We start from the raw sequence: 24,434 nt of genomic DNA on the forward strand, positions 1-24,434 counted from the left end.
CTCACCTCTGCCTTACAGTGTAGAGAATTGGGAAACACCACACACCCAAAGGAGGAGGGGTGACCTCTATTATATATTGCCGTATGGCTTGGAGTACAAGTAAACTCAATACAAGGAAATACAACAATATATCTCTAATACCTGCCTGTAGTCGTAGGCGGAGCTAAACGAAGACCAAGACTAGTCCTAAAATCAGTGTACAACTGGACAGGAAGTCCTTTAGTCATGATGTCAGCATACTGATGAGAAGACGGGACATGCAAGACCTGAATCTCTCCTAAAGCCACCTTCTCGCGAACAAAATGAATATCAATCTCAATGTGCTTTGTGCGACGATGATGGACGGGATTAGCAGTCATATATACAGCACTAACGTTGTCGCAATAAACAACGGTAGCTTTGGCGAGGGGAACATGAAGCTCCTGAAGCAACTGTCGGAGCCAACAACACTCAGCAACAACGTGTGCCACTGCCCGGTACTCAGCCTCAGCATTGGAACAAGAAACTGTAGTCTGGCGTTTAGATGACCAAGACACCGGATTATCTCCAAGATAAGCACAGTAGCCTAAGGTGGATTGTCGGGAATCAGGACTGTTGGAGTATATTGAGCCCATGTGTATAGAGGCCCATCTAGAGGCCCATGTATAAGTATTATATATACCCACCCTTCTAGGGTTGGAGGAATACAAGCATTATTCTCTCCTACATGGTATCTAGCCATCTCTTCCCTCTCCCTCCCTCCCTCTAGCAGCCGCCGCCGGGCCCACCCGCCGCCGGCGCCATGGCCGGCCGGCCGCATGCGCCCCCTCCCCTCTCCTCCTTCCCTACCTCCCCTCTCCTCTGCTACCGGCCGCCGATCTCCTCTGCTCTGGGTGCGAGGCCCGCGGCGCCCTGGTCACCTGCCGCTGCTTGGCCTGCGGCGCCCTGGCTTCCCGCCGCGGCCCTCGCCGTCGTCGAGACCCTCCCCAACCCACTCCTCCCGCCGCCGGCCTTGGAGGCGCCGGATCCGCCTGCCCTGGGCACGGATCCGGGCGCGAGCCTGGCAGCCGCCACCGCCGCCGCCGATCCTGCCGCCCAGGGCGCCGATTCGACTGCCTTGGGTGCCCTGGGTTGCCGGGGCGCTGGCCAGGGAGGTCCTTGCCTCCGCGCGCCGCCGCCGCCCGGGGCCGTGAATCCGACGCCCCAGGACGCCGCCGCCGCCGCCTTGCCGCAGCCCTCAGCGCGGATCCGGGCGTGGGCCTGGCTGCGCCACCACCGCCGACGCCGCGCACGGGCGTCCTGGCCGCCGCCGCCACCGCCCCTGGTGCAGCGCGGACGCCGCAAGCCCAGTCACATGCCGCACTTGCCGCCGCCCCTGCCCCCGCCGCCCCTCCTCCTGGCGTCGCCACCCGGTCCCGGCGCGGCCATGGCCGTGGCTCCAGGGAGCCTCCGCGCCTCCTATGCTGCTGGTGGCCCGCGAAGTGCCAGCGGCCGCTCCTGCAGCCGCGCGCCGCCGCGTCGCGGCCGTCGCACCCAACCCTCATGCGCGCCGCCACCGCCCCTGCCTGCTTGCCGCTGCAGCCCCTACTGCCGTCGGCGCCGGGCCCTTCCTTTGGGCGCGTGGGCCTCCGGCGCGGGCACCCCTCCCCTGTTCCAGGCAGCCGCCCAGGCGCCTCCACTCTAGGGCGCGGGCCGCGCCGCCGAAGCTGCTGCCTCCCTCGCCGCCGCGCACGCCGCGCAGGTCGTCGCGCCCGCCGCGCAGGCCTCGCGGGCGCCCGCCGCACAGGCCGCCATCGCGCCCGCCGCGGAGGCTCCGGCCGTCACGCCCGCAGACCTGGCCGCCGCCGCCGCCTTTGTGGCCGCCGCCGCGCACGCCGCGCAGGCCGCCGCGCCCAGGGACCCCGCGCGGGCTGCTGCCTCTCGCCGCTGCGCAGCCTGTCGCGCCCGCCGCGCCGGTCCAGGCCGTCGCGGGCCCTCGTCCTCGGCCCCAGCCGGCGGCCATGCTCGTCGCGGGCCCTCGTCCTCGGCCCCAGCCGGCGGCGATGCTCGTCGCTGCTGCTTCTCTGTTCGCGCCGTTCTGGACACTGCTCGCTGCACCCAGCCAGCAGCCGACCTGACCTGGGGGGTGGGACCAGGCCGCACTGGCGCAGTTCTTCAGTGCCATGGGGCGGACGCCGCCGGTCTGCACCGAGTGGATCGCCGACTCGGGTGCCTCCTTCCACACCACCCCACATGCCGGTATCCTCTCTTTTGTCCGACCCCCACACCCCTCTTGTCCTTCTTCCATCATGGTTGGTGACGGGTCTTGCCTTCCTGTCACCGCCGTTGGTTCTACTCCTGGCTCCTTTCGTCTTCCCAATGTCCTTGTTGCTCCTCAGATGGTTTATAACCTTCTTTCCATTCGTCAGTTTACAGCTGACAATTCTTGTCCATCGAGTTTGATTCTTCTGGCCTCAATGTAAAAGATTCGGCCTCCCGGCGTCCGCTACTCCGGTGTGACAGCACGGGGCCCCTTTACACCCTTCGCCTTCCTTCTTCCGCTGCACCACTCTCTTCTTCTTCGCCCTGGCCGTCTTGGTCTGCCGCTTTTGCCACGACGCCGTCTTCCACCACTTGGCACCGCCGTCTTGGTCACCCTGGCCGCGACGTTCTGGCTCAGCTCAGTCGTAGTACCGAATGTTCCTGGTACTAGGGCTCCTGCTGAGCCCCTCTGCCATGCGTGCCAGCTCGGTCGTCATGTTCGGCTCCCTTTTTCCTCTTCTTCTTCGCATGCGACACATGCATTTGACCTTGTTCACTGTGACCTGTGGACCTCTCCTGTACTTAGCCTTTCTGGTTATAAGTACTATCTGGTGGTGGTCGACGACTTCTCGCACTACTCTTGGACGTTTTCTTTGCGCGCCAAGTCTGAGACCTTCCCCACCCTCCTCCACTTCTTTGCCTGGGTGTCCACTCAGTTCGGCCTCACCGTTAAGGCTGTCCAGTGTGACAACGGGCGGGAGTTTGACAACTCCACCTCCCGTTCCTTCTTCCTGTCTCGGGGTGTTTAGCTGCGTATGTCTTGTCCGTATACCTCTCCTCAGAACGGCAAGGCTGAGCGGATGATTCGCACGACGAACGACGTCGTGCGCACCCTTCTGATCCAGGCTTCTCTTGTCCCGCGCTTCTGGGCTGAGAGCCTTCACACCGCCACCTACCTGCTCAACCGCCTTCCGTCCACTGCATCTTCTGCTTCCACTCCCACTCCACACCACGCTCTTCGGTACCCCTCCTCGCTACGACCACCTTCGGGTCTTCGGGTGTGCGTGTTACCCTAATACCTCCGCCACCGCTTCTCACAAGCTGGCGCCCCGCTCCACTCGTTGTGTGTTCCTCGGGTACTCCCCTGACCACAAGGGGTACCGATGCTTTGATCTCACCTCTCGCCGTGTTCTGATCTCCCGACACGTCGTCTTTGACGAGTCGGATTTCCCCTATTCTACCTCCTCTACACCTTCTCCTGACCCCGAGCTGGAGTCTCTGTTTCCGACTGACCCGGTGGTTCAGACACCGTTATCTGTCTGTCCTTTTCCAGCAGGTTTTCCCGGTACGCCGGCACCGTTTCCGGTGATCCCTGCTGCGCCGAGCGTGGCCCCAGCGCCCGCGGTCGCGCCGCGCGCGGACCCAGTGTCTCCCGCTGCGCCACGCGCGGCTCCGGTGCCTTCACCTGCACCTGCGCGGTACGCTCAGCCGGTGCGGGTGTACCGGCGTCGCTTGGCGCCGACCCCGACACCGCAGGTGTACCGGCGTCGTTCGGCACCGACACTGGCGCCACCTCCTGCTCCGGAGGCTCCTGCGACGCCGACGCCGGAGCCGTCGCCGCCGCCGCCTCCTCCGGCTCCCTCTCAAGCCGAGCCGAAGGTATACCACCCGCCAGTCATCCATCGGGATCCTCGGCATATCCATCCCATGGTGACTCGGCGGATGGCGTCTCAGGCCGCGACTCTCTCCGCCACCGAGGGAGAACCACGGGTCTCTCCGGTACCCTCCTCTGTCCGCGACGCCTTGGCGGATCCTCACTGGCGTTGCGCGATGGAAGAGGAGTACGCGGCTCTTCTTGCCAACCAGACGTGGGACCTCGTGCCGCGTCCGTCTGGTTGCAATGTGGTCACTGGAAAGTGGATCTGGACGCATAAGCGTCGGGCTGATGGCACACTGGAGCGCTACAAGGCTCGCTGGGTTCTCCGGGGGTTCACTCAGCGGCCTGGTGTGGACTATGATGAGACCTTTAGCCCAGTCGTGAAGCCCGCCACGGTGCGCACGGTCCTCTCGCTTGCGCTCTCGCGCTCTTGGCCTGTGCACCAACTGGACGTGAAGCGTTTCTTCACGGCACTCTGTCAGAGACTGTCTACTGCTCTCAGCCAGCGGGATTTGTGGATTCGAGTCGTCCGGATATGGTCTGCCGGCTCAACAAGTCTCTCTATGGACTGAAGCAGGCTCCTCGGGCTTGGTACTCTCGGTTCGCCACGTTCTTGCTGACATTGGGGTTCACCGAGGCCAAGTCTGACACGTCTCTCTTCGTCTACCGCCGTGGGGATGAGACTTCCTATCTGCTGCTCTACGTTGATGACATTGTGCTCACAGCCTCTAGTCAGCGGTTGCTTTAGAGTGTCATCTCTTCTCTGCAGCAGGAGTTTGCTATGAAGGATCTCGGTCAGCTCCACCACTTCTTGGGCGTCACTGTTGAGCCTCGCCCGTCTGGTCTTCTCCTGCACCAGCGGCAGTACGCAATCGATATCCTAGAGCGGGCTGGGATGACTGATTGCAAGCCCTGTTCCACTCCTGTCGACACTCAGGCGAATCTGTCCGCTGATTTTGGTGATCCGGTGGCTGATCCTACTGCCTATCGGAGTCTGGCTGGTGCTTTGCAGTACCTCACCTTCACCAGGCCGGACCTCACCTACGCTGTCCAGCAGGTCTGTCTCCATATGCATGATCCCCGGGAGTCACACCTTGCTGCGCTGAAGCGTCTCCTCCGCTACGTCCGGGGCACTATGGACCTCGGCCTGGTGCTTCACCACTCGTACTCTGCTGAGCTGGTGGTCTACACCGACGCTGACTGGGCTGGCTGCCCGGACACTCGTCGCTCCACTTCCGGCTACGCCGTCTTCCTTGGCGGCAACCTGGTCTCCTGGTCGTCCAAGCGGCAGCCGGTTGTCTCCCGCTCCAGTGCCGAGGCGGAGTACCGGGCTGTCGCTAACGGCGTAGCGGAGGCGTCCTGGCTACGACAGCTCTTGGCGGAGCTCCACAGCCCGCTCGCCAAGAGCACGCTCGTCTATTGCGACAACGTCAGCGCCGTGTATCTCTCCACCAACCCCGTCCAGTATCAGCGGACGAAGCACGTGGAGATCGACCTACACTTTGTGTGCGACAGAGTCGCAATCGGCGATGTTCGGGTACTCCATGTCCCGACTACCTCCCAGTTTGCTGACATCTTCACCAAGGGGCTGCCCTCCTCGACCTTCCTAGAGTTTCGATCCAGCCTCAACGTAGCCGGTGGCTAGTTGTGGCTGCGGGGGGGGGGGGGGGGTATTTGCCCTTTGTACTCTATTTGTATTCTCTTCTTGTTCAGTCTTGAACACTGCTGCGTCGGTAGTTCAGACTGCGGGGGGTGTGGTGTTAGCTTTCTTGTTGTCCAGTCTTGAACACCGCTGCGCCGGTAGTTCAGACTGCGGGGGGGGGGGGGGGGTGTTGGAGTATATTGAGCCCATGTGTATAGAGGCCCATCTAGAGGCCCATGTATAGGTATTATATATACCCACCCTTCTAGGGTTGGAGGAATACAAGCATTATTCTCTCCTACAAGGACATCCAGCCCAATCAGCATCAGAATATGCGGTGTGTCGACAGAGCCAACTCCCAAAGAAAGACCACCGTCCAGAGTGCCCTTGACATAACACAAAATCCGCTTGACGAGTGCAAGATGTGGTTCCCTCGGATCATGCATAAACAAGCAGACTTGCTGAACAGCATAAGCCAAATCAGGACGAGTGAAAGTGAAATACTGCAGTGCACCAACAATACTCCTGTACTATGAAGGATCCGCAACCGGAGGACCATCTGTAGCAGACAGCTTGGACTTGCTATCAACTGGCGTCAAGGTAGAGTGGCACTCGCTCATACCGGCGCGCTGTAGCAGATCCGAGGCGTACTATCGCTGGGACAAGAATAAACCCTCTGAAGTACGGGTGACAGAAATCCCCAGAAAGTGATGTAGATCACCTAAATCAGTCATAGCAAACTCTGCATGAAGGCGACCAATAAGTGAGAGAAGCAAATCTGTCGACGAAGCAGTGAGAACAATGTCATCGACATAGAGAAGCATGTAAGCAGTGCTGGCGCCATCCTTGTAAACAAACAAGGAAGTGTCGGAGACTGACGGAACAAACCCCAACTGACGAATATATGTAGCGAATCGCTGGTACCATGCCCGAGGAGTCCTGCTTCAACCCATAAAGCGACTTCTGCAGAAGACAAACATAATCTGGATGTGAAGGATCAGCAAAACCAGGAGGCTGCTAGCAGTACACTGTCTCATCAAGATGTCCATGCAGAAATGCATTCTTCACATCGAGCTGACGAATAGGCCAATGACGAGATACAGCAAGGCTAAGAACAATACGAATGGTGGCAGGCTTGACCACAGGACTGAAAGTCTCATCATAATCTATGCCATGCTGCTGAGAAAATCCACAGACAACCCATCTAGCTTTATGACGTACAAGAGAACCATCTGAATGAAACTTATGCTTGAAAATCCACTTGCCAGTTACCACATTAGCTCTAGGAGGCCGAGGAACAAGGCGCCAAGTACCATTATCAACCAGAGCCTGAAACTCATCTGCCATAGCTGCTCGCCAATTAGGATCCGCAAGTGCACTGCGATAATTGGCCGGAACGGGAGAAGCAACAACATGATCAGCAGAACAATTCTTGTAATTAACTGGCTGAATTGTACCAGACTAGAGTCGAGTAATGCGGCGAAGGACCGGCGGTGGAAGAGAACCACTCATCGGACGTCGAGGAGGCTCAAGTGGAGGAAGCTCTCTAGGGGGAGCTTTTGAAGTCCGTGCCGGAAGAGGGCCAAGGTAGTGGCCCTGCAGCTGCGGTAGAGGGAGCTCGCGTAGAGGGCGACCAGGCGGCGAAGAGGGCACCGTAGCAGCAGCTGGTCGGCGGCTGTACACTCGACCGAAGCGTCCAGGAACATATGTAGTAGTAGTCGGGCGGCGAGTGTAGACTTGATCGAAGCGCCCGCTAGGCACAGCACTACCAGGAGGCGCTCCAGGAGCAGGAGCAGCAGCACCAGACGCTCCAGGCACCCCAGAAGAAGCACCAGCAGGCGCACCAGAAGTAGCACCAGGCGCTCCAGGAGGCGCAGGTGGATCAGCTGCTACTGCTGGCGCAGGAAGTGGGCTAGAATCCGTCCCGCCCGTAGAAGAAGACGCCGAAGGACCGGACGGGGGCACGAAACCACACCCGCCCGGAGATGAAGACGCCGAGGGCCCTAGTGGGGGTTGAACACCGCTCCCACCAGGTGCCGAGCACGGTTGCTCAACGTCTATGGAAGACGGAGCAGCCGTAGGAGAGCCACCAGCTGCATGATTAGTAAACAAAGGTGCAATATCCAAGTCGCGACCGAGTAAGAAATCAAAGGAGCTGGTGGTGGGTGGATGAGTCTCACGAGCGAAGGGAAAGGTGGACTCATCAAACACAACGTGTCTAGATATAATGATGCGACGCGTTGTAAGATCAAAACAGCGATAACCCTTATGATCAGGCGGATATCCCAAAAAGACACATGCGGTCGAGCGTGGAGCGAGCTTGTGTGAAGAGGTGGCCTGTAGGTTAGGATAACACAAGCAACCAAAGACACGTAAGTGATCATAAGAGGGATAAGCGTTATATAGGCGAAAATAGGGAATCGCGTTACTAATGGAGGAGGGGCGCCGGTTAAGCAGATAAGTGGCTGCTGCTAGCGCCTCAGCCCAATACTTGGGCGGCATAGAGGCATGGATGAGGAGGGTTTGCACTAAATTGTTAAGAGTTCGAAGGATGCGTTCGGCCTTGCCATTCTGTGGAGAGGTATAAGGGCATGAGAGGTGAAAGACAACACCATTGGCGCGGAGGGTGGTGTGCATGGCGTGGTTAACAAACTCAGTCCCATTATCGGCTTGAAAGCACTTGACGGGAAGGCCGAACTGAGTGCGAGCATAAGTAATAAAATCAACGATATGCTGATGTACATCGGATTTGTGCTTAAGAGGGAACGCCCAACAATAGTGCAAAAAATCATCCAACAAAACCAAGTAGTAGGAACAACCAGAAATACTAGCAACCGGCGAGGTCCAGACATCACAGTGAACTATCTCAAAAGGTGAAGTAGTTTGTGAAGTAGAAGTAGCAAACGGAAGACGCGCGTGCTTGCCAAGCTGACATGCATGACAAAGCGAGCGATCTACTTTATTACATGAAACTAAATTGTTCTGTTTTAAAGTAGCTAAGACTGCTGGACCAGGATGACCAAGGCGACGATGCCACAATGACGAAGAGGCGGCAAGCATGGCTTTTGCGGCTGCGGGGGCGACTGATGGGATGGTGTAGAGGTCGCCGGTACTATCGCAGCGAAGGATCACTCGTCCCGTCCGGATGTCCTTAACAGAAAAACCAGAGGCGTCAAACTCAATGGAACAACGGTTATCGTGAGTGAATTGGCGAACTGAAAGTAAGTTGCGAATTATGGATGGAACGATAAGCACGTTGTTCAGAATGAATCTAGACGTATCTGTGGCTAGAACGGAAGAACCTCGGGACGTGATAGGGATATGTGCACCATTGCCTACGGTAATCGAAGAGGAAGCAGCTGGGAGGCGAGAGAGAAGTATACCTTCCGAGGAGTGCATATGAGTAGAAGCTCCAGTATCCATCACCCATGCATTGCCTTCGAGCGCCATCTGCTGGAGAGCAGCGATCAGGCCAGCCTGATCCCACGAAGAGGACTGAGTTGGCGCCTGAGGGGAGGTGATCGCCGCGTGAGCCTGAGGAGGGGCGCCCAGAATGCCTTGACCGTCGCGCTGGAATTGTGCGCCATTGCCGCTGCCTTGCGCACCCTGGAAAGCCGCCCATGGGTTGATGCAGACCCAAGGACCGCTAGGGTTAGGTGTGCGAGGCGACTGCTGCTGCTGCTGGCCGCCGTTGGAGCGTCTGCCCCTCCTGTGACGCTGCTGCTGCTGACCCTGCTGAGGTGGGCGCTGCTGCTGCTGGCCCTGCTGAGGTGGGCGCTGCTGCTGCTGAGGTGGGCGCTGCTGCTGCTAAGGTGGGCGTTGCTGCTGCTGCGTGGCGGAGGTCGAAGATGATGCAGATTGGCAGGAGGAGCCGCATCCAGACGAGGAGGAGGCGATCATGGCGGAGGAGGCAGCCACCTTTGACTGATTTGCTAGGTGAAGCTCCTGGAGGGCAAGCCGATCTACAGCCCTGGAAAAGGTCATGGTCGCGTCTCCTGCGATGATCTCTCCAGTGGTGCTGTAGCGAGAGTCAGCCCCAGCGAGAAGGGCGAGAACCATCTCAGAATCGGCAACAGGCTTGTCGACGTCGCGAAGAGCATCAGCGGCCTTCTTGAGGGCTTGGGCATACTCGTGGACGGACATATCCCCTTGAGTTATTGCGTGGAACGCATGACTCAAGAAGATGGCACGAGGAGCTTTGTTTGTCTGGAAGTGGTTGGAGATGGCGACCCAAAGTTCCTGTGCTGTCTGGTTGGCGGCCATGGTGAAGTCGAGGATGAAGGCAATGATAATTGCGTATATTGATTGATGATTAGGGTATACAATGGTGTACATATATAGGGCAATCTCGGTTAGGGTTTATAGAAACAGGATCCCACGAGATTGCCCTCCCTATCATCTAGCAGGCTCGGATGAGCCGCCCATGGGCCTAGGAGTGACACAGCCCAGGCCCAGTACACGCAAGACAGACAATCTATTTGTCTAACACCCCCCCGCAGTCGAAACGTCGGCAGCCTGGACGTTGAGACTGGACCGAAAATCAGCAAAGACCGACGATGGCAAGCCCTTGGTGAAGATATCGGTGTACTGAGAGTTGGTAGGAACATGTGTAACACGAACAGCTCCAGTGGCAACACGCTCCCGAACGAAGTGAAGATCAATTTCCACATGCTTGGTGCGTTGACGCTGGACAGGGTTGGAAGACATAAACTGTGCTGATATTATCACATTAAACCAGAGCGGCGCGACTGACGGGCGCATGCAACTCTGCCAGGAGTTGGCGCAACCAGGACACCTTAGCCACCGCATTGGCAACAGCCCGGTATTCAGCTTCTGCACTGGATCGAGACACAGCATTCTGACGTTTGGAAGACCAGGAAACCAGGTTATCTCCCAAGAAGACTGCATAGCCAGAAGTAGAGCGCCGAGTGTCAGGACAACCAGCCCAGTCAGCATCTGAATAGACAACAAGATCAGACTGAACAGAAGGCCGAATGAGAAGCCCCAAGTGCAGTGTACCGCGTATGTAGCGCAGGATGCGCTTCAGAGCGGCAAGATGAGACTCCCGAGGATCGTGCATATAGAGACACCTGCTGAACAGCATATGCAATATCAGGCCGAGTGAAGGTCAAGTACTGCAGGGCACCAGCAAGACTGCGATAATCTGTAGGATCAGCCACGGGGGGACCATCATCAGCAGACATCTTCCTGTTGGTGTCAACCAGTGTAGAACAAGACTTGCAATCAGCCATACCAGCACGAGCCAGAATATCCATCATATACTGCCTCTGAGACAGAAGAAAACCACTACCAGAACGCTGCACATGCATACCCTGAAAGTGATGAAGGGCGCCCAGGTCCTTCATAGAGAACTCTCGCTGCAGTGCTGCAATGGTGCTGCAATGGTGCGGCGTAGAAGAGAATTGGGAAACACCACACACCCAAAGGAGGGGGGGGGGGGTGACCTCTATTATATATTGCCGTATGGCTTGGAGTACAAGTAAACTCAATACAAGAAAATACAACAATATATCTCTAATATACAAGATCTTATGTGGATTAATCTGTGTATGCTTGTAGAGGTGCATTGGGGGGATGGGATCATCTATACATAACTCTATTAAGTGGCCCATATTTTTTTTAGCATTAGCATCCATAATGGAGACCAAGGGCTTACCAAGGTATTTCTAATGCTAAAATATTCTAACGGCATGCCTTACTCCCTTATAAGGTTTCCACCTAAATTTTTGGTTTGGTCCGTTTGCTTTGGTCCATCTCATATCATTGACCGGTGGACCTTAGTCCATCCCGTATGTGTGTCGGATCAGCCCCCTCTATCTACGACTACGACTCGATCACGTAGATTCTACAAATTAATGCACGGGCGCCTATACGTATCCGATACTTTTACCAACTTTGTCCGTAGCAACGCACGGGCATAATTGCTAGTAATGCTATGAAGTGCAATTATATATTTAGATCCTATTTGGTAGAGCTCACATAGGATATCGAGTTTGTAGGCTAAAAGCCAAAGCCTAAATGAAATAGTTCAGATTTTTAGTTTAAATTTATACTAAAAAGAACAGCTACATATTACTGATGTACCAACATCTCCAGCTACATGAATTTTTTTGAGCTAGGAATACCCAGCTCCAAGGATTCTTGGACACACAATCTATGCCTAAGGTTCCTAGAGCCTTGTCATGCTCTGCTGTTCATTCAGCCCTAAACTTCGAAATATGGATTACCTTGGTAGGCCCCTAAACTTCAACATTGTGCTGCATAATTTGTTACATCGCTCTTAATAGTGTGCTTTGCTGTGGTAGTAGAGTAGCTGTTTGGGTATGAATGGTTATTATGGCTTATGGTGTCATGTTAAACTCATGGTTGTTGGAAGTAATAACTGCAACAAAAAATAAATAACTCTTCTCTGCTATAAGTTTGCAATTCTGTTTTCTTAAACAAGACATCGTGTCCTTGAACCCACTTGTAAGTTTAGGAATCTGAGTTTCATTATATCGATCAGGTTTGTAAGGCATCAGTGTGACAGACAAGGGATTGTACTCCCTGTTTTCGCAAATGGTTTGGTTACTGATATGGTCCCCCAACCGAATTTTTGACAACTACTTTGCACTATGTGTTGGACTGAGGATAAAAGCCCCCACCCCTCCCACTATAACACCTGTGTTTTATGGTCGGGTTGGCTAGGTGGGGCGCTCTAACTTGGTATTAGAGCCGAGGTCCTGGGTTCGATCCCTCCCGGCCACGCATTTCCGCTGCGCGATTTCCCTGGCTGCGTTCGCTGAGACCGAAGTGCTGAGACCGGACAGGTGGCACAGCCCCGCGGCTCGCCCGGCTCGCACGCAGTAGGGGGAATGTTGGACTGAGGATAAAAGCTCCCACCCCTCCCACTATAACACCTGGGTTTTATGGTCGGGTTGGCTAGATGGGGCGCTCTAACTCTATGATATCCTATCAAAGCCTAAAATTATAAATTCATGAAATTGTTTTGGTGAAAAAGGAAAATCTACTAGTTTAAATATTCATAATATGTTGTTTGTCAAAGTTTAGTAGTTTGACAATATGAATTCAAGGATGTTCCTTTTCTGAGTGGAAGCAGTACCCTTGCTGATAATATAATAGATAAAAATACCTACCTTTCTTTGTTAGCTAAGTTTTTTGTTTTAAATCTGCTCTATCAGTTCACATATTAGATGATTGCACATGAATGACGACTCGATTGACAATTTTCAGGGAACACTTGCTATCCTATATCACAGGAGGAGATGATTCAGAGGCTTTGGGTTCATTGTGCTTGTTTGCTACATTATTGCAGACAAAAGGTGTGTTTGACTGTTTCTCATATAGTTATCCTTTTTACTTTGGCTGTCCCAGATAATAATCGTTAAGTGTATGTGGGCTCTATAGAGCTTGATGAATCAATGCTGGATGCACTTGGAATCCTCCCTCAAAGAAAGCAGCATAAGAAGCTTCTATTGGTAAGTACTGTCTGGTGTCTGCTCCGAGAGAAACAGTAGTTTTACTTGATTGATTACTCTATCGTGGTGGGTTAAGTGTAGAATGTAGTTTGACTGCTGTTAGCATGTGTACCAAATTCCGATGTTTGTAGATGTCTACGTGAATGGTTATTGAGAGATATAAATTTAATATTTTCGTAGTTTACCCTATATCATGCGCATGGTCTCACTATACTTAAAAATCACATAATACATCAAGTAGAATGACCTATAGTATCCTACTGTTTAAGTAGTCACTGTCAGGGTGAAAACAAGATCTGCCATATTTATTGGCCCATATTAGTTTGCAGTCTCCTGGTCCTGTTAATTGGTTCTAGTTGTATGTCTTGGTATTACCTCCATTATATTTGAAAACTTGATCATTGTACTACATTTTACTTTGATTTTCTGATACCTTTCTTTTCTGCCTCCAGCAAGCTTTAGTAGGTGAAGACCTTGCTGAAAGACAGTTATTTTCATCAAGTAGCGGTCTAACTGATGACAGTATTTGTAGCGATTTTGATATTTATGTAAGGAAGCTTCAGGTACACTGCTGCTCCTCGACCCCCAGATTTAACATAATATGATTAAGCTGTAGCAATTCGTACTCTTTCAAACTCATGTCGTTTTGGAAATCAACATGATCTGCAGCAGCATAATGTGAATATTAGTGGGAGAAATTTTAAACAGTTGAATGCTTACTTTAGGACATGTTTTAGTCTTTTAGACTGGTGCACACCAATGGTGTTACATGTTGGGGGGGGGGATAAATTACGAATATCCTTCTCACTAGATGGTAAACTGCATGGGATTCCAGAAAGAGAAAATAATAAGTGGTTTAGATACCAATATACTAAGTTTGGAGTCCTAAGGACATGGAGAATGTATTGAGTGCTCCAAGCCATTTAGGTGATCCAATGGTCCAATCTATTCGGAGCATTGGCTGAAAAATTCATCCCGTGTGTAAGTGTGATCTAGCATCTTCCTGTACATTCTGCGAGTCAGCCCGACTTTAGTGATACTGAGCGCAATGATCCTCACTCACCCTTTAGATCATCATATTCTGATCAGATAGCTATCCAATGCCTCGACCATTGGACTATCTAAATGGCACGGGGCATTGGATACACTCGGAGTCCATGTTTCTTAGTTTGAATAAACTTGAGAACTAAAAATAAAAAGTTTGCAATATTATTTTTCTTTACAATCAAGTTATAACTTTGAAGAAATTTACCCTGCTCCATCTCCCTGCACCATTTGAATTTTAAAGTGTGGACTATATACACCTTAGGGTGGTAGATTACCACAGGTTGTGTTCCAATGCGGTTGAAGTTAATTGGATATGAACCAAGCGGTTGAACCACATTGTTATCTGTATTTTATAAGCAAATACGAATGCCAAAAACAGATTGAATGTTGTAATATGTACAAATATTCACTCAATTCAGTTTGGATAACTGGATAACTTAATGGTGGGATATTTCTTTCAACCTTATACGATTACAAAAACAAAAGCTGACACATAAAAATTCTGAAGATGTGTTCAACTCATTGAATATACTGCTACAGTCCACATCAATTTAATATGGAAAAAACCATGACTATAACTGCCTCCATATCTTCTTATTGCAAATGTGTACAGTGCTGGGACAATTTTGCTAGATGCAATGGTATGCATAACATGTCAATTAACTGAGTAAATTTAAGAGAACTACACATTGTTTGAATTAGAACCACACCTTTTGGAATACATCACAAACTAACTTGTCTGATTGTCAGACTTGAATGCCAGTTGACATCAAACTAATGTAGATTTATGAAATATAGTACAGGAAGTGTCGTTTTGCAATAATTTTGACCACATAAGCGTGGTTATCTAAAATTTACTCTAATTAATTTGATTTTATCCAATGACCCACAATAAAAGCTTTATTTTGTTACATTCACACGTGCTGTTATATTTTTTTACCTTCTTTAGGTTCTTGATTTCGTAGGGCGTCCTTACATTCTTGTTATAATGCTATAATCTACTATTTTGTAATTTGCCTTCTACAGGATAAGTATGGGCTACAGTGTCATCATCCACGACAAATGACTTCCAAAGTTCACAGATATCAGGTTTGTTTATTGAATCTTACACAAACACCTGTTTCGATCTGTTGAATGTACTTTCTTGAAATAATGTTGACATCCTTATTTGTGTACTATGAGTCTATGACACCAAACAATAAAATTTCTTTTTCTATTATTGCACGAATAATCTTACTTTGTTGTTTTCATTGAGAGCATTTGCCATGTGCCAAACAAGGGAACAACTCTATGCTTCAACAAAGCATAGTCTGGGTGTTGCATGTCATGTCTCTCCGAATTACTTCAACTTTGCAGCTAGTCTAATGTTACCTGTTTATCTGTTGAGATTTGTTAAACCACTGCGGGCACCTATGCTTTGACATCCCATTGTAACTGATATAACATGTGCTTGAATTCTTTAAGGATTAGGATTGTTTTGTAACTTAGAAAGATAATTTTAAGTAATATGTTTGCAGCTTTAGAATTATCCAGGCCTAATAACTGCTATGGACATAATTGATAACATTCTGTCTGGTCACAGACATGCAATTATATTTCTTAATATTTGAAAGGTGATTGTGGTACATTGTTTCAACTTTAAACCCACACTAAAATGTTACTTTTGCTTTGTAAGCCTTTTACTTGAGCACATCATGCTTTATGATATCAGATGCTTACTTTTATCTTTGCCATTTAATCTTTTGTAGGTGCTCGATGCATTAGTTGACCTTTTCTGCAGATCGAAGGTATCTGCAGATGTTCGCTTGGTTGGTGGCTGGCTTTTCCGGCAACTGCTGCCTCATGGGGAGGAAGAATTCACAGCTTTTCATCTAAGAAGATTAAAGGTACATCCATTCATCAATACTACATTATGATTCATGTAATACTTTTCCTGGGGTTTAGAGGAGATAATACATAATAGCAGTCACCTTCTGATATTTGGTTGAGATTGTATTTCAGGGGAGTGGTACACCTTTACCGCTAGTTGGTAGAATTTTGGTTCTATGTCTTTTTCCTCTGATCATTTAATGTTTCCACATGAACGTGTAACCTAGAGCCCTTTTTTTCCTAGTAAAAGGTGAGGGGGAAGAGGATTATGATTCTTTTCGTCGTTTCAAATGTTGCCATGAGAAGACTTTTCTTGGGATCATTTCATATTGTGGCTTGGCATCAGCAAAATACAGGATGGTTTTAACTTTCTGCCATCTCAATAGGTTGCTTGTGCAGTAGCAACAATTCTTACATGCTTGCGTTGAAGCAAAGCATTGTCTTATATCGCTTATGTTTGGATGCAGCTGTCTTTGAATGTTATGAAATGTGTGTTTGGGGTCTGTTATATATAAATATATTAGAGATGGGTTTCCACATCGATATTTTCCCTTCAGTTTCTTGCAAGTCAGCCTTTCTATCTTTCACCAGATGTTGATGTTTCTGTTCAAGATTTTATGTAAAGAAAAAGAAGTAGTTGTGAAGTAGTTCCCTATTTAAATTCCTAATCAAGTTTTATCCAAACATACAGAAGGCTTACTCTCACATTTGCCTTTCTGACTAAATGTCCAAGAAGTGAAATACTTTATAGTTATGGTTAATGTCTTTTTCAAATGCAGTATCTTGATATGTATTAAATCAGCATATCCAGAGTGTAGATATATCAGTGTTGTTTGCATCCTGCTGATTATAATGTGTGCTTCCTAGGATTCACACAAGGATTGTAGTGCAAAGCTTTCAGCAGAATCTGAAGGATGCTGGTGCGACATGCTTCTTCCTATTATTAAAGAGGCTTGGAGAAATTGCAAGAAAGGTAAATTTCAATCTTGACATGAATGTATCTATTTTTTATGTGTTCTGTATATAGCATTCCTTCCTAATTCTTGTTTTTCCTTTGGAGTTAGCCATTGAGGCATCTTCACCACCAAAAGGATCCAAGTCTATCATTGTACCCATGGATTTGTATTCATTTGGAGGTTAGAACTAATTCATCGTGCTTCACGTGACTGATATACCCCCCCCCCCACCCCAACCTCCCCAAAAAAAAGAAAAAATGAAAAGTATTACAACAATACAACTATGCAGTGATAATTTCCATAAACTTGTGATGTACTGATTCATGCATTGTATTTCAGGTGATTCTTCTATTGCTATCGCTGAGAGAGTCTATGAGATGGTTAAGGTATGGATGGGTCTTTATCAGTTGATTTCAAGCATTTTTTTTATTAATGCATGCAATCTCAAATCAGAAGCTTTTTCTGTCCTCACATTGATTATGTCTTAATAGTTTTAACTGAGGAATTGGGTGTTATCCCTACCTTTCCCTGTGGTGCTTGTTCTTACATGGTCAATCCACCTTTAATAAGATTAATATTTTGTTTAGCGCATCTAAGTTCTAACATGAGCGTTCTTGCCAGTGTTAGCATTTCATCCAATGTCCGTAAGGGGATGTTCATTTTTAATGCAACGTTTCTAGAAGCACTTTACTCATATTTGTTTCTATATGGTGCCCTTCTAAATGCATCAAGTTTGTGGTTCGTTTTTTTTTTGTATTTTCTGATCATTGATCAAGTGACACAGATACCCCTTATTTTTACTACAAAGTTGTCAATTCAATTGGGCGGTTAAAATATACAACTAAATTTCTTACTAAAAATACCAAGACTCTTTCCCGGTGGTTATGCTGGACTCATGGAAATTCAGGCACAAGGGTATGATGAACCAATTGGAATTTGGATGTGCTCACCTTCAGAAAAACTGAATGAAAACAAACGCACTCTTCTGAAGCCAAGTGTGTTTGTAAATTAGATTTTGACATGAGCGTTGAAATGAACAAAGGAGCATGACTACATGAATTTCTGTTTAAAGATTTTCGAGTGCCTATTTCTTTTTGGAAAGTCATTTTTTATTCTTCACTTGTCAATTAATCACAAACAGTTAGTTTTTCTTTTATTTCTATTAAGCAAATCAGGTGGTTGGAACGCAAAGCCAAACGCTAAATATTTTTATACATGCAGCATTGCGTTCTTGCTAGTTGTAGAACTATGAAAGAAGATGAAGATTGCGAAGCAGAGAACTCACCCGAATACTTAGGATACCCATGCATCTCAAAGGACATAACATCTAATTGGTGCAAGCAACCAATGGATGAAGAAGAGATCAACGTTAGCAGAATGGAGGATGACTCACACAGTCAAACTCAACCCCTGATGTTGATACAAGAGGCAAAGAGAGATTGCAGAAGGCAGACTATTAGCAGTTATAAGCTGCAACTGCTTACGACGCTGAACAATTGCTATAAGCTGCAACAGCTTACACTAAACAGTTGATGTCAATATTTGTGAAGCTTACAGAAGGAGATTGGATTGCTTGACAGGACAGATTTAAATGATTTTCTGTGTTTTCTCCTTGAAGTCAAGTCACATGGACTGATTGGATCAAAATAAGATCATTCCAGTATTACCTCAATTCAAGTCGCAACACATGGCTGATACGTTTTGTGTCTTGAAATTATCATTCCTGTATTACCTCAATCCAAGTCGCAACACATGGGCTGATACGTTTTGCGTCTTGAAACTGGGAAATTTAGGTGGATCCCATTGCTTCAATTCCACTTTAGGGCTTAGGCATTTGCACTGTTGTTTGAATTATTATATTCATGCCAATAGTTAATTTTTTTTGGTTTGTGTCATATGAGGGTGAACACTGTGATTAATCTGTTTGGTTATACGAAATGACCCTCTCTTTTCTTTCTTCTCCCACTGCTTCTCTTCTTCTGGCGGGAGCACATAGGAAGATGCTAATGCTGCCCAAAATCCAGCTCCATGCGGCCAGAACACTGGTCCAAAGCGCTGCTGCTCTCCATCTTTGTTCTCTCTCTTACTCAGCAGGCACTCATATGCTGGAGTCATCCCCACAGCGCCGTGTAGGCCAGGTACCACACTGTATGTTGGACTTGAGCTTTAGATAGTTGAGCCTCCTAAGGCTTTCCTGCCTAATCCGTGATATTGGATCTCATCTTGCAATTTCTGCTAGCACAACACAAGGGCTCCCCCGCAGCCCAGATTTTCTGTACTCATCCAGGACAGCAGAACCATCACTCCGTTTCTGGGGCCCCTCAGGTTGTTGCAGGCTGTGCCTGCTCACATACCTTGGAACTCAGCTTCTAGCCATGTCACCTCTTGCAGCTCTTGCTGGGCATCTCTTTGTCCATGCTGCTAGCTAGCGAGCAGACACTCTCAGCACCAAATCCGTCGCATACTGGCCAACTCCTCAGCGTACCTTGTCTCTTTGAGGTTAGAGTGAGGTGACAGCCAGCATCACCAATGGCTGCCGAGTATGCCCATGGGCATACGGAGAATGACGGATGATGGCTGGTCATGGGGGTAAGGAGGGTACTGGGAGAGATTGGATTCTGAAGGAGACAAGGAACTGGGGTTATGATGGGTGGTTTTTAGTTAGTTGGATAATCTGCATTTTTTTTTCTCTCGAACATAGCCAGCAAAATAGTCATGGTGATTAATAGAATGAAATGGCAGTGGCATTGTCACATAGATAACACAATTTTGGGAAACCACACCAGTGACATGAAATTTTAGCGGGACAGAGAGCTAGTTGTTTATCAGTTTATGTGAAGCAATGGCCATGATTTACCATTGTTCATATATATAAAGTCTAATAAGGAGTTTCATTGTGGTATATGTGTTGACAGAGTTGAAGGGTTGTGTCCTATCGCAGCTGTGCATCTATTCATGACGATTTAAGTATGATTGTATCTATTGTTTGGAGTTGAGGTGTTATGTTCAATTCCAGCAGCTTGTTTATATCTGTGAGATGACTTCCGATATGTTATAATATAGTCAATGAAATAAGAAAATGAATTAAGTTAAAAATGCTATCTTGTGCTTTTCTGAAATCAACTGGTCTCTGAATATACAGGGTCAAGAACTCCGTGTGCAAATAAATATATAAAAGGAACACATGTTGGGTACTCAGTTTGAAATTGTCAAATGTCAATTAGTTCTTTTGTTTGTATGGTTCATAAAGATGAATCGGTGAGGTGCAAAAGATTTTTCCCTAGTAATGAAAAATAGCTTGAAAGGATGTGTTATTATCACGTGATGGGATTTTCGCACACATATGAAGGAAAGGCTGTATATTATCACATTGCAATCATTTTGATATTTATCTTGCTAAATTAGTTCAACTCATGTACCATCAACCGACTCCTGGCAACCACTGAAAAATCTGTTTGGTCTAGCTGATATTGATAGATAATATACTCCATCCATTCCAAACTATAGGTCGTTTTGGCTAATCTAGATACATAGTTTTTGTTATGTATCTAGATGTTGTAGGTATCTAGGTGCATAGCAAAAGCTATGTATTTAGAAATCCCAAAACAACCTATAATTTGGAACGGAGGGAGTATTTATTCTGAATGGCTTCATTATGTTTCACATTGCTCTGCCTAAAATGTTTCTACTCTATTGCGGTCAAACGAATATCTCATAGTTAGCTGTGGCAAACTGGTAGTGTTGTACATTTTACTTTGGACACATTGCCATCTTTAAGGATTTAATTAAACCCTTGTTCTTTCTGTGGTTATGTTTGTGCGTATGTAGATAAAAACGCTCATGCTGAAAATACCACTAAAGATGCTTTATAGAAATTAAAACTGTAGTTTATTGTCATCCAAATTTAATGTTAACTTGCGATTGTGACTATGTCAAAGATGGGGAGCTGATTTGAAATATCTAGTATTTCCATTTTGAGGATAATAAATGTATAAATCCATGTGCATTTACCTGGAATTCTTTTCAAACAGTTGGTAGGTGTTGGATTGCTGGGGGGCAGTGTACTATGTGGCTCAGCAGCTCAGCTACGCTGGCATGTAAACATTACAAATTGGCAGTGGTTGATGTATTGGTGCTCGTAATTAGAAGGCACAAGGCACATTGGTTGATCCTGTAAAATGGCAGGTCCATGTGAACATATGGCTCCACAGCAGCTGTATTTGGAAAACAGAAAGTGTATAGCTCAGTAGTGCCTACACAGCTGTTAGTAGGCCTCCCTGGCTTTTTGGTCGTAGCAGAAATAACAAGGATGGCATGGTGGATGCTAAGAGCAGTAGCTGACGTATGATGGGGCATTGATATTGGTGTGGGTGCAGTGGCGGCATATGCAATGTTTTGTTTGTTCATGCACTTAAGAGTTGGAGGTTTAGGAAGGGGGGGGGGGGGGGCAAAAAAGGAAAAGGCAGGAGTGCGGTTGGCATTTAATCTCTTTTTTTACTCAAATGATAATATTTTAAAATGATTGTCATAGTCTTCATTTGCATTCTTTAATGTTACTTTTGGCAAGGGAGCACCAATTAAGATTTCAAATTAATATTAATTTGTTTGGTGAACTGGTGAGTATCAAAAGTTGTACAACAGTTTTTCTTTCTCCTAACGGATTAGCTATTGACTAAAGTGACCTTAAAACTGCTGCTGCTACAATATCACATTTAATGAAAACAATGATGTTCTTATTCTGTATATTCTCCTTGCATGCTCGCAGAAGAAACATTAGTGATGAACTAATGCTTTTGAAGTTACATGTCTATTCTTCATGAAAACTTTAAAACTAAATATCCTATTTCGCATAGTTCAGTCCTTGAATTTCTCTGCTTACTTTTTAGATGTAGCTATGAATTATATGTGTTGCTGAGTTCTTTTATTTATTTTTTCCAGGGTTTCGTGCTACAGCATCAAGTTATACTCTTCTGCATTGGAGAAACTTTCACAGATCAGCCTCCTATTTACCCTTCAATCGATTTACCTGTATATAATAGAGCAAATGCTGCGGATTTCTGTGGTCCGCCTAAACCTGGGGTTGAAGTCAATTTAGGTTTGATTTCTTTACTTGGAACTTTATTCTGCATTATGCAAAGTGCAATGTATCTTAGCTCCTCTAAATTTGTAAATAATAATTGTCTGCCATGTTACTCTTGCAGTTGATGCAGTTCCTTGTCGAATAGCATTTGAGAGGGGCAAAGAACGCCACTTCTGCTTTTTAGCCATATGTAATGGAACTTCTGGGTGGATTCTTCTTCTAGAAGAATTATCTCTCAAGCAAGAACGTGGAATTGTCCGTGTCATGGCTCCTTTGGCGGGATCTGATGTATGTACCATGATAGCTTAGAAAACCTTTGCTCTTTCAGTTTATTGTCATCATTAGATGAAGTCATCCATATTCTTTGAATTGTGCCGCACCAAAAGAAGATTTTTTGTTGCAGGTGTAATGCATCTCATAACGACATCCTTGGTTTTGCTTTCTTTCAGCCAAGAATAGATGATAAGCATGAGAAGTGGTTACATCTACGCATTCGTCCTTCTACACTTCCTTTTCTGGATTCTGAAAAACATAAAGGGAAGGCAAAGAAGTATCTCGTTGATGGGAGATGGACCCTTGCTTTTAGTGAGGAGCGGTCCTGTAAGGCTGCAGAGACTATGGTTATCGAGGAGATGCAGCTCCAGCAGGATGCTGTTGGGAAACAATTGCAGCCATTGGTTGAACTCAACATGCCTGAGGATGGATTGCAGCATCCTCAGCCTTCATCAGATGAAACCCCTTCTGATGACGGGTCATGACTTGCTTAGAAATTTCATAAAGTGCAGTTGGTGAACTTCTCAATCATGATGACAGGGCAACAAGTTGTCGCAAAGTGCAGTGCTGGATATCTAAACCATTGCAACAGGAAATCAAGTCAGGGGCAGGGCCACCTTTGTGAGTGAGTCATCGAATTTTGTACATTACAACGGAAGATTAGAGATATCTCCTTTTTAACACATAGCTGTAGATGTGAGCCATCTTAAGTTGAACTAGCTGGATAGGATTCTTTGTACAATAGTTTGTATCTGTCGTTTGTCCCTTGTAACCTTATATATACACATCGACAATCCATTCTTTGATAAGTTTCAGGGCAGAGTTGCGCTGTATACACCAAATGTTGAAAGAAGTTTGCAGATAGTCATACCTGATGTCAAAACAAACCCTGCCTATAGTAATAAAATTTGTGCTCCATGATGTTTCTTTGACAACTTTAATGTTCATGGACTACTGGTTCCCTACCCTTTTTTTTCTTTTTGAAGGACTCTTGCTATGAAACACCGGACCTTCAGTTATATCAAGAGATCAGGTGCATGCAATTCCCATGTACAGTATATTCGTTTTTCTTTATTGAACTTCTACTGTTGAATTTGGCACCCTGTATTATTTGCGGAACATGTTATGCTTGTGTTAAAGGCGATGGATGTCCACAGTTCTGCGTTCACGCAGGTTACCTGAACATGGGAATTGAACATGGCCGTCGGAATTTGACTTCAACAGTTATAGGGGCCTGAAAAACGTTCGCAAAATTCAGTTGGACAGGACAGGGATGTTGCGCTAGTGTGTTTTTCGTATCGCTTTTCGATTGCGCTTTGAGGATGGTCGAAAAGCGTTTGTTCTTCTAGTTGGTTACAGTGACCATCATCGGTTGGTTGGTGTGAATGGTGGTGGCAAGCCAAACTACGAGGAAGGTGATTTTTTTCTGAGAAAATATGGCCTAAGCCCAACCATGATGAAGGCTACTGATTTCGGCCCTTTTTAAGTGGTTGCTTCATTCATCGCTAAGAACTGACAAGCATCTTAAAAGAAAATGGCATTCAAACTATTTCGGAAGTTTCTTTTCTTCAAGAAGAAAACTTATGGTAGAAAATAAACTTAATAGTATCAGGATATGAAACTTCGGACAAAGTATGTGCGAGTACTCATGTTTATAGCACTGCCCTCTCAGTCAAACATGTTGGTTCTTGGATATTCACTGGGATACAATTTTAGCACCGTTTGATATGATAATCAGAGCAAGAGAAACAGTTTGGTTCATGCATCTTAAAAAAAATGTGATCATTTCTTGTTGGGCAATATTTTGCCAACGAAACATGATAATGCATTAATGCTTCTCTGTCCTTTGCCTCCTGGCGTGTCATCTTTATAGGAGAGTTAGTTACCGGTAGGGTAAAACAATTTATTGGAGATAAGATTAAAGTTTGGCTGAGTAGTCTCCCATATAGGCTTTCACCTTTTTTTTTCCCTTTTGAGCTGCCATATAATTATCTATATCTAACCATTTTTTCTTACATACATATAAAATGTAGGGGCTCCTCACCAACTTCCCTAAAAAATATTTAGGGTAAAAAGAGCACGTGAGTCCACACCACTCTCCCCACCCTAACAATTCTGAAAGAGGAACAAATATTTAGGGTAGAAAGAGCACGTGAGTCCACATCACTCTCCCCACCCCAACAATTCTGGA

At 47.3% G+C, this 24,434-nt stretch overlaps 1 protein-coding gene across 1 annotated transcript in view; it reads left to right on the forward strand.

Annotated features, from left to right (window-relative positions):
- Positions 1–23,178, forward strand: part of LOC120683537 (protein TRANSPARENT TESTA 9-like) — a 28,080-nt gene extending 4,902 nt beyond the window's left edge. The window contains exons 11-21 of the mRNA XM_039965619.1: positions 12,774–12,862; positions 12,948–13,018; positions 13,471–13,581; positions 15,092–15,154; positions 15,814–15,951; positions 16,802–16,907; positions 16,999–17,070; positions 17,230–17,276; positions 21,829–21,985; positions 22,092–22,258; positions 22,420–23,178. Coding sequence (XP_039821553.1) covers positions 12,774–12,862; positions 12,948–13,018; positions 13,471–13,581; positions 15,092–15,154; positions 15,814–15,951; positions 16,802–16,907; positions 16,999–17,070; positions 17,230–17,276; positions 21,829–21,985; positions 22,092–22,258; positions 22,420–22,728 — 1,330 coding nt within the window. The 3' untranslated portion in view covers positions 22,729–23,178. The remainder of the gene's footprint in view (positions 1–12,773; positions 12,863–12,947; positions 13,019–13,470; positions 13,582–15,091; positions 15,155–15,813; positions 15,952–16,801; positions 16,908–16,998; positions 17,071–17,229; positions 17,277–21,828; positions 21,986–22,091; positions 22,259–22,419) is intronic.
- Positions 23,179–24,434: the final 1,256 nt, after the last annotated feature.

This window comes from Panicum virgatum, chromosome 7N (genome assembly GCF_016808335.1).
Source record: "Panicum virgatum strain AP13 chromosome 7N, P.virgatum_v5, whole genome shotgun sequence".
Taxonomy (NCBI): Eukaryota; Viridiplantae; Streptophyta; class Magnoliopsida; order Poales; family Poaceae; genus Panicum; species Panicum virgatum.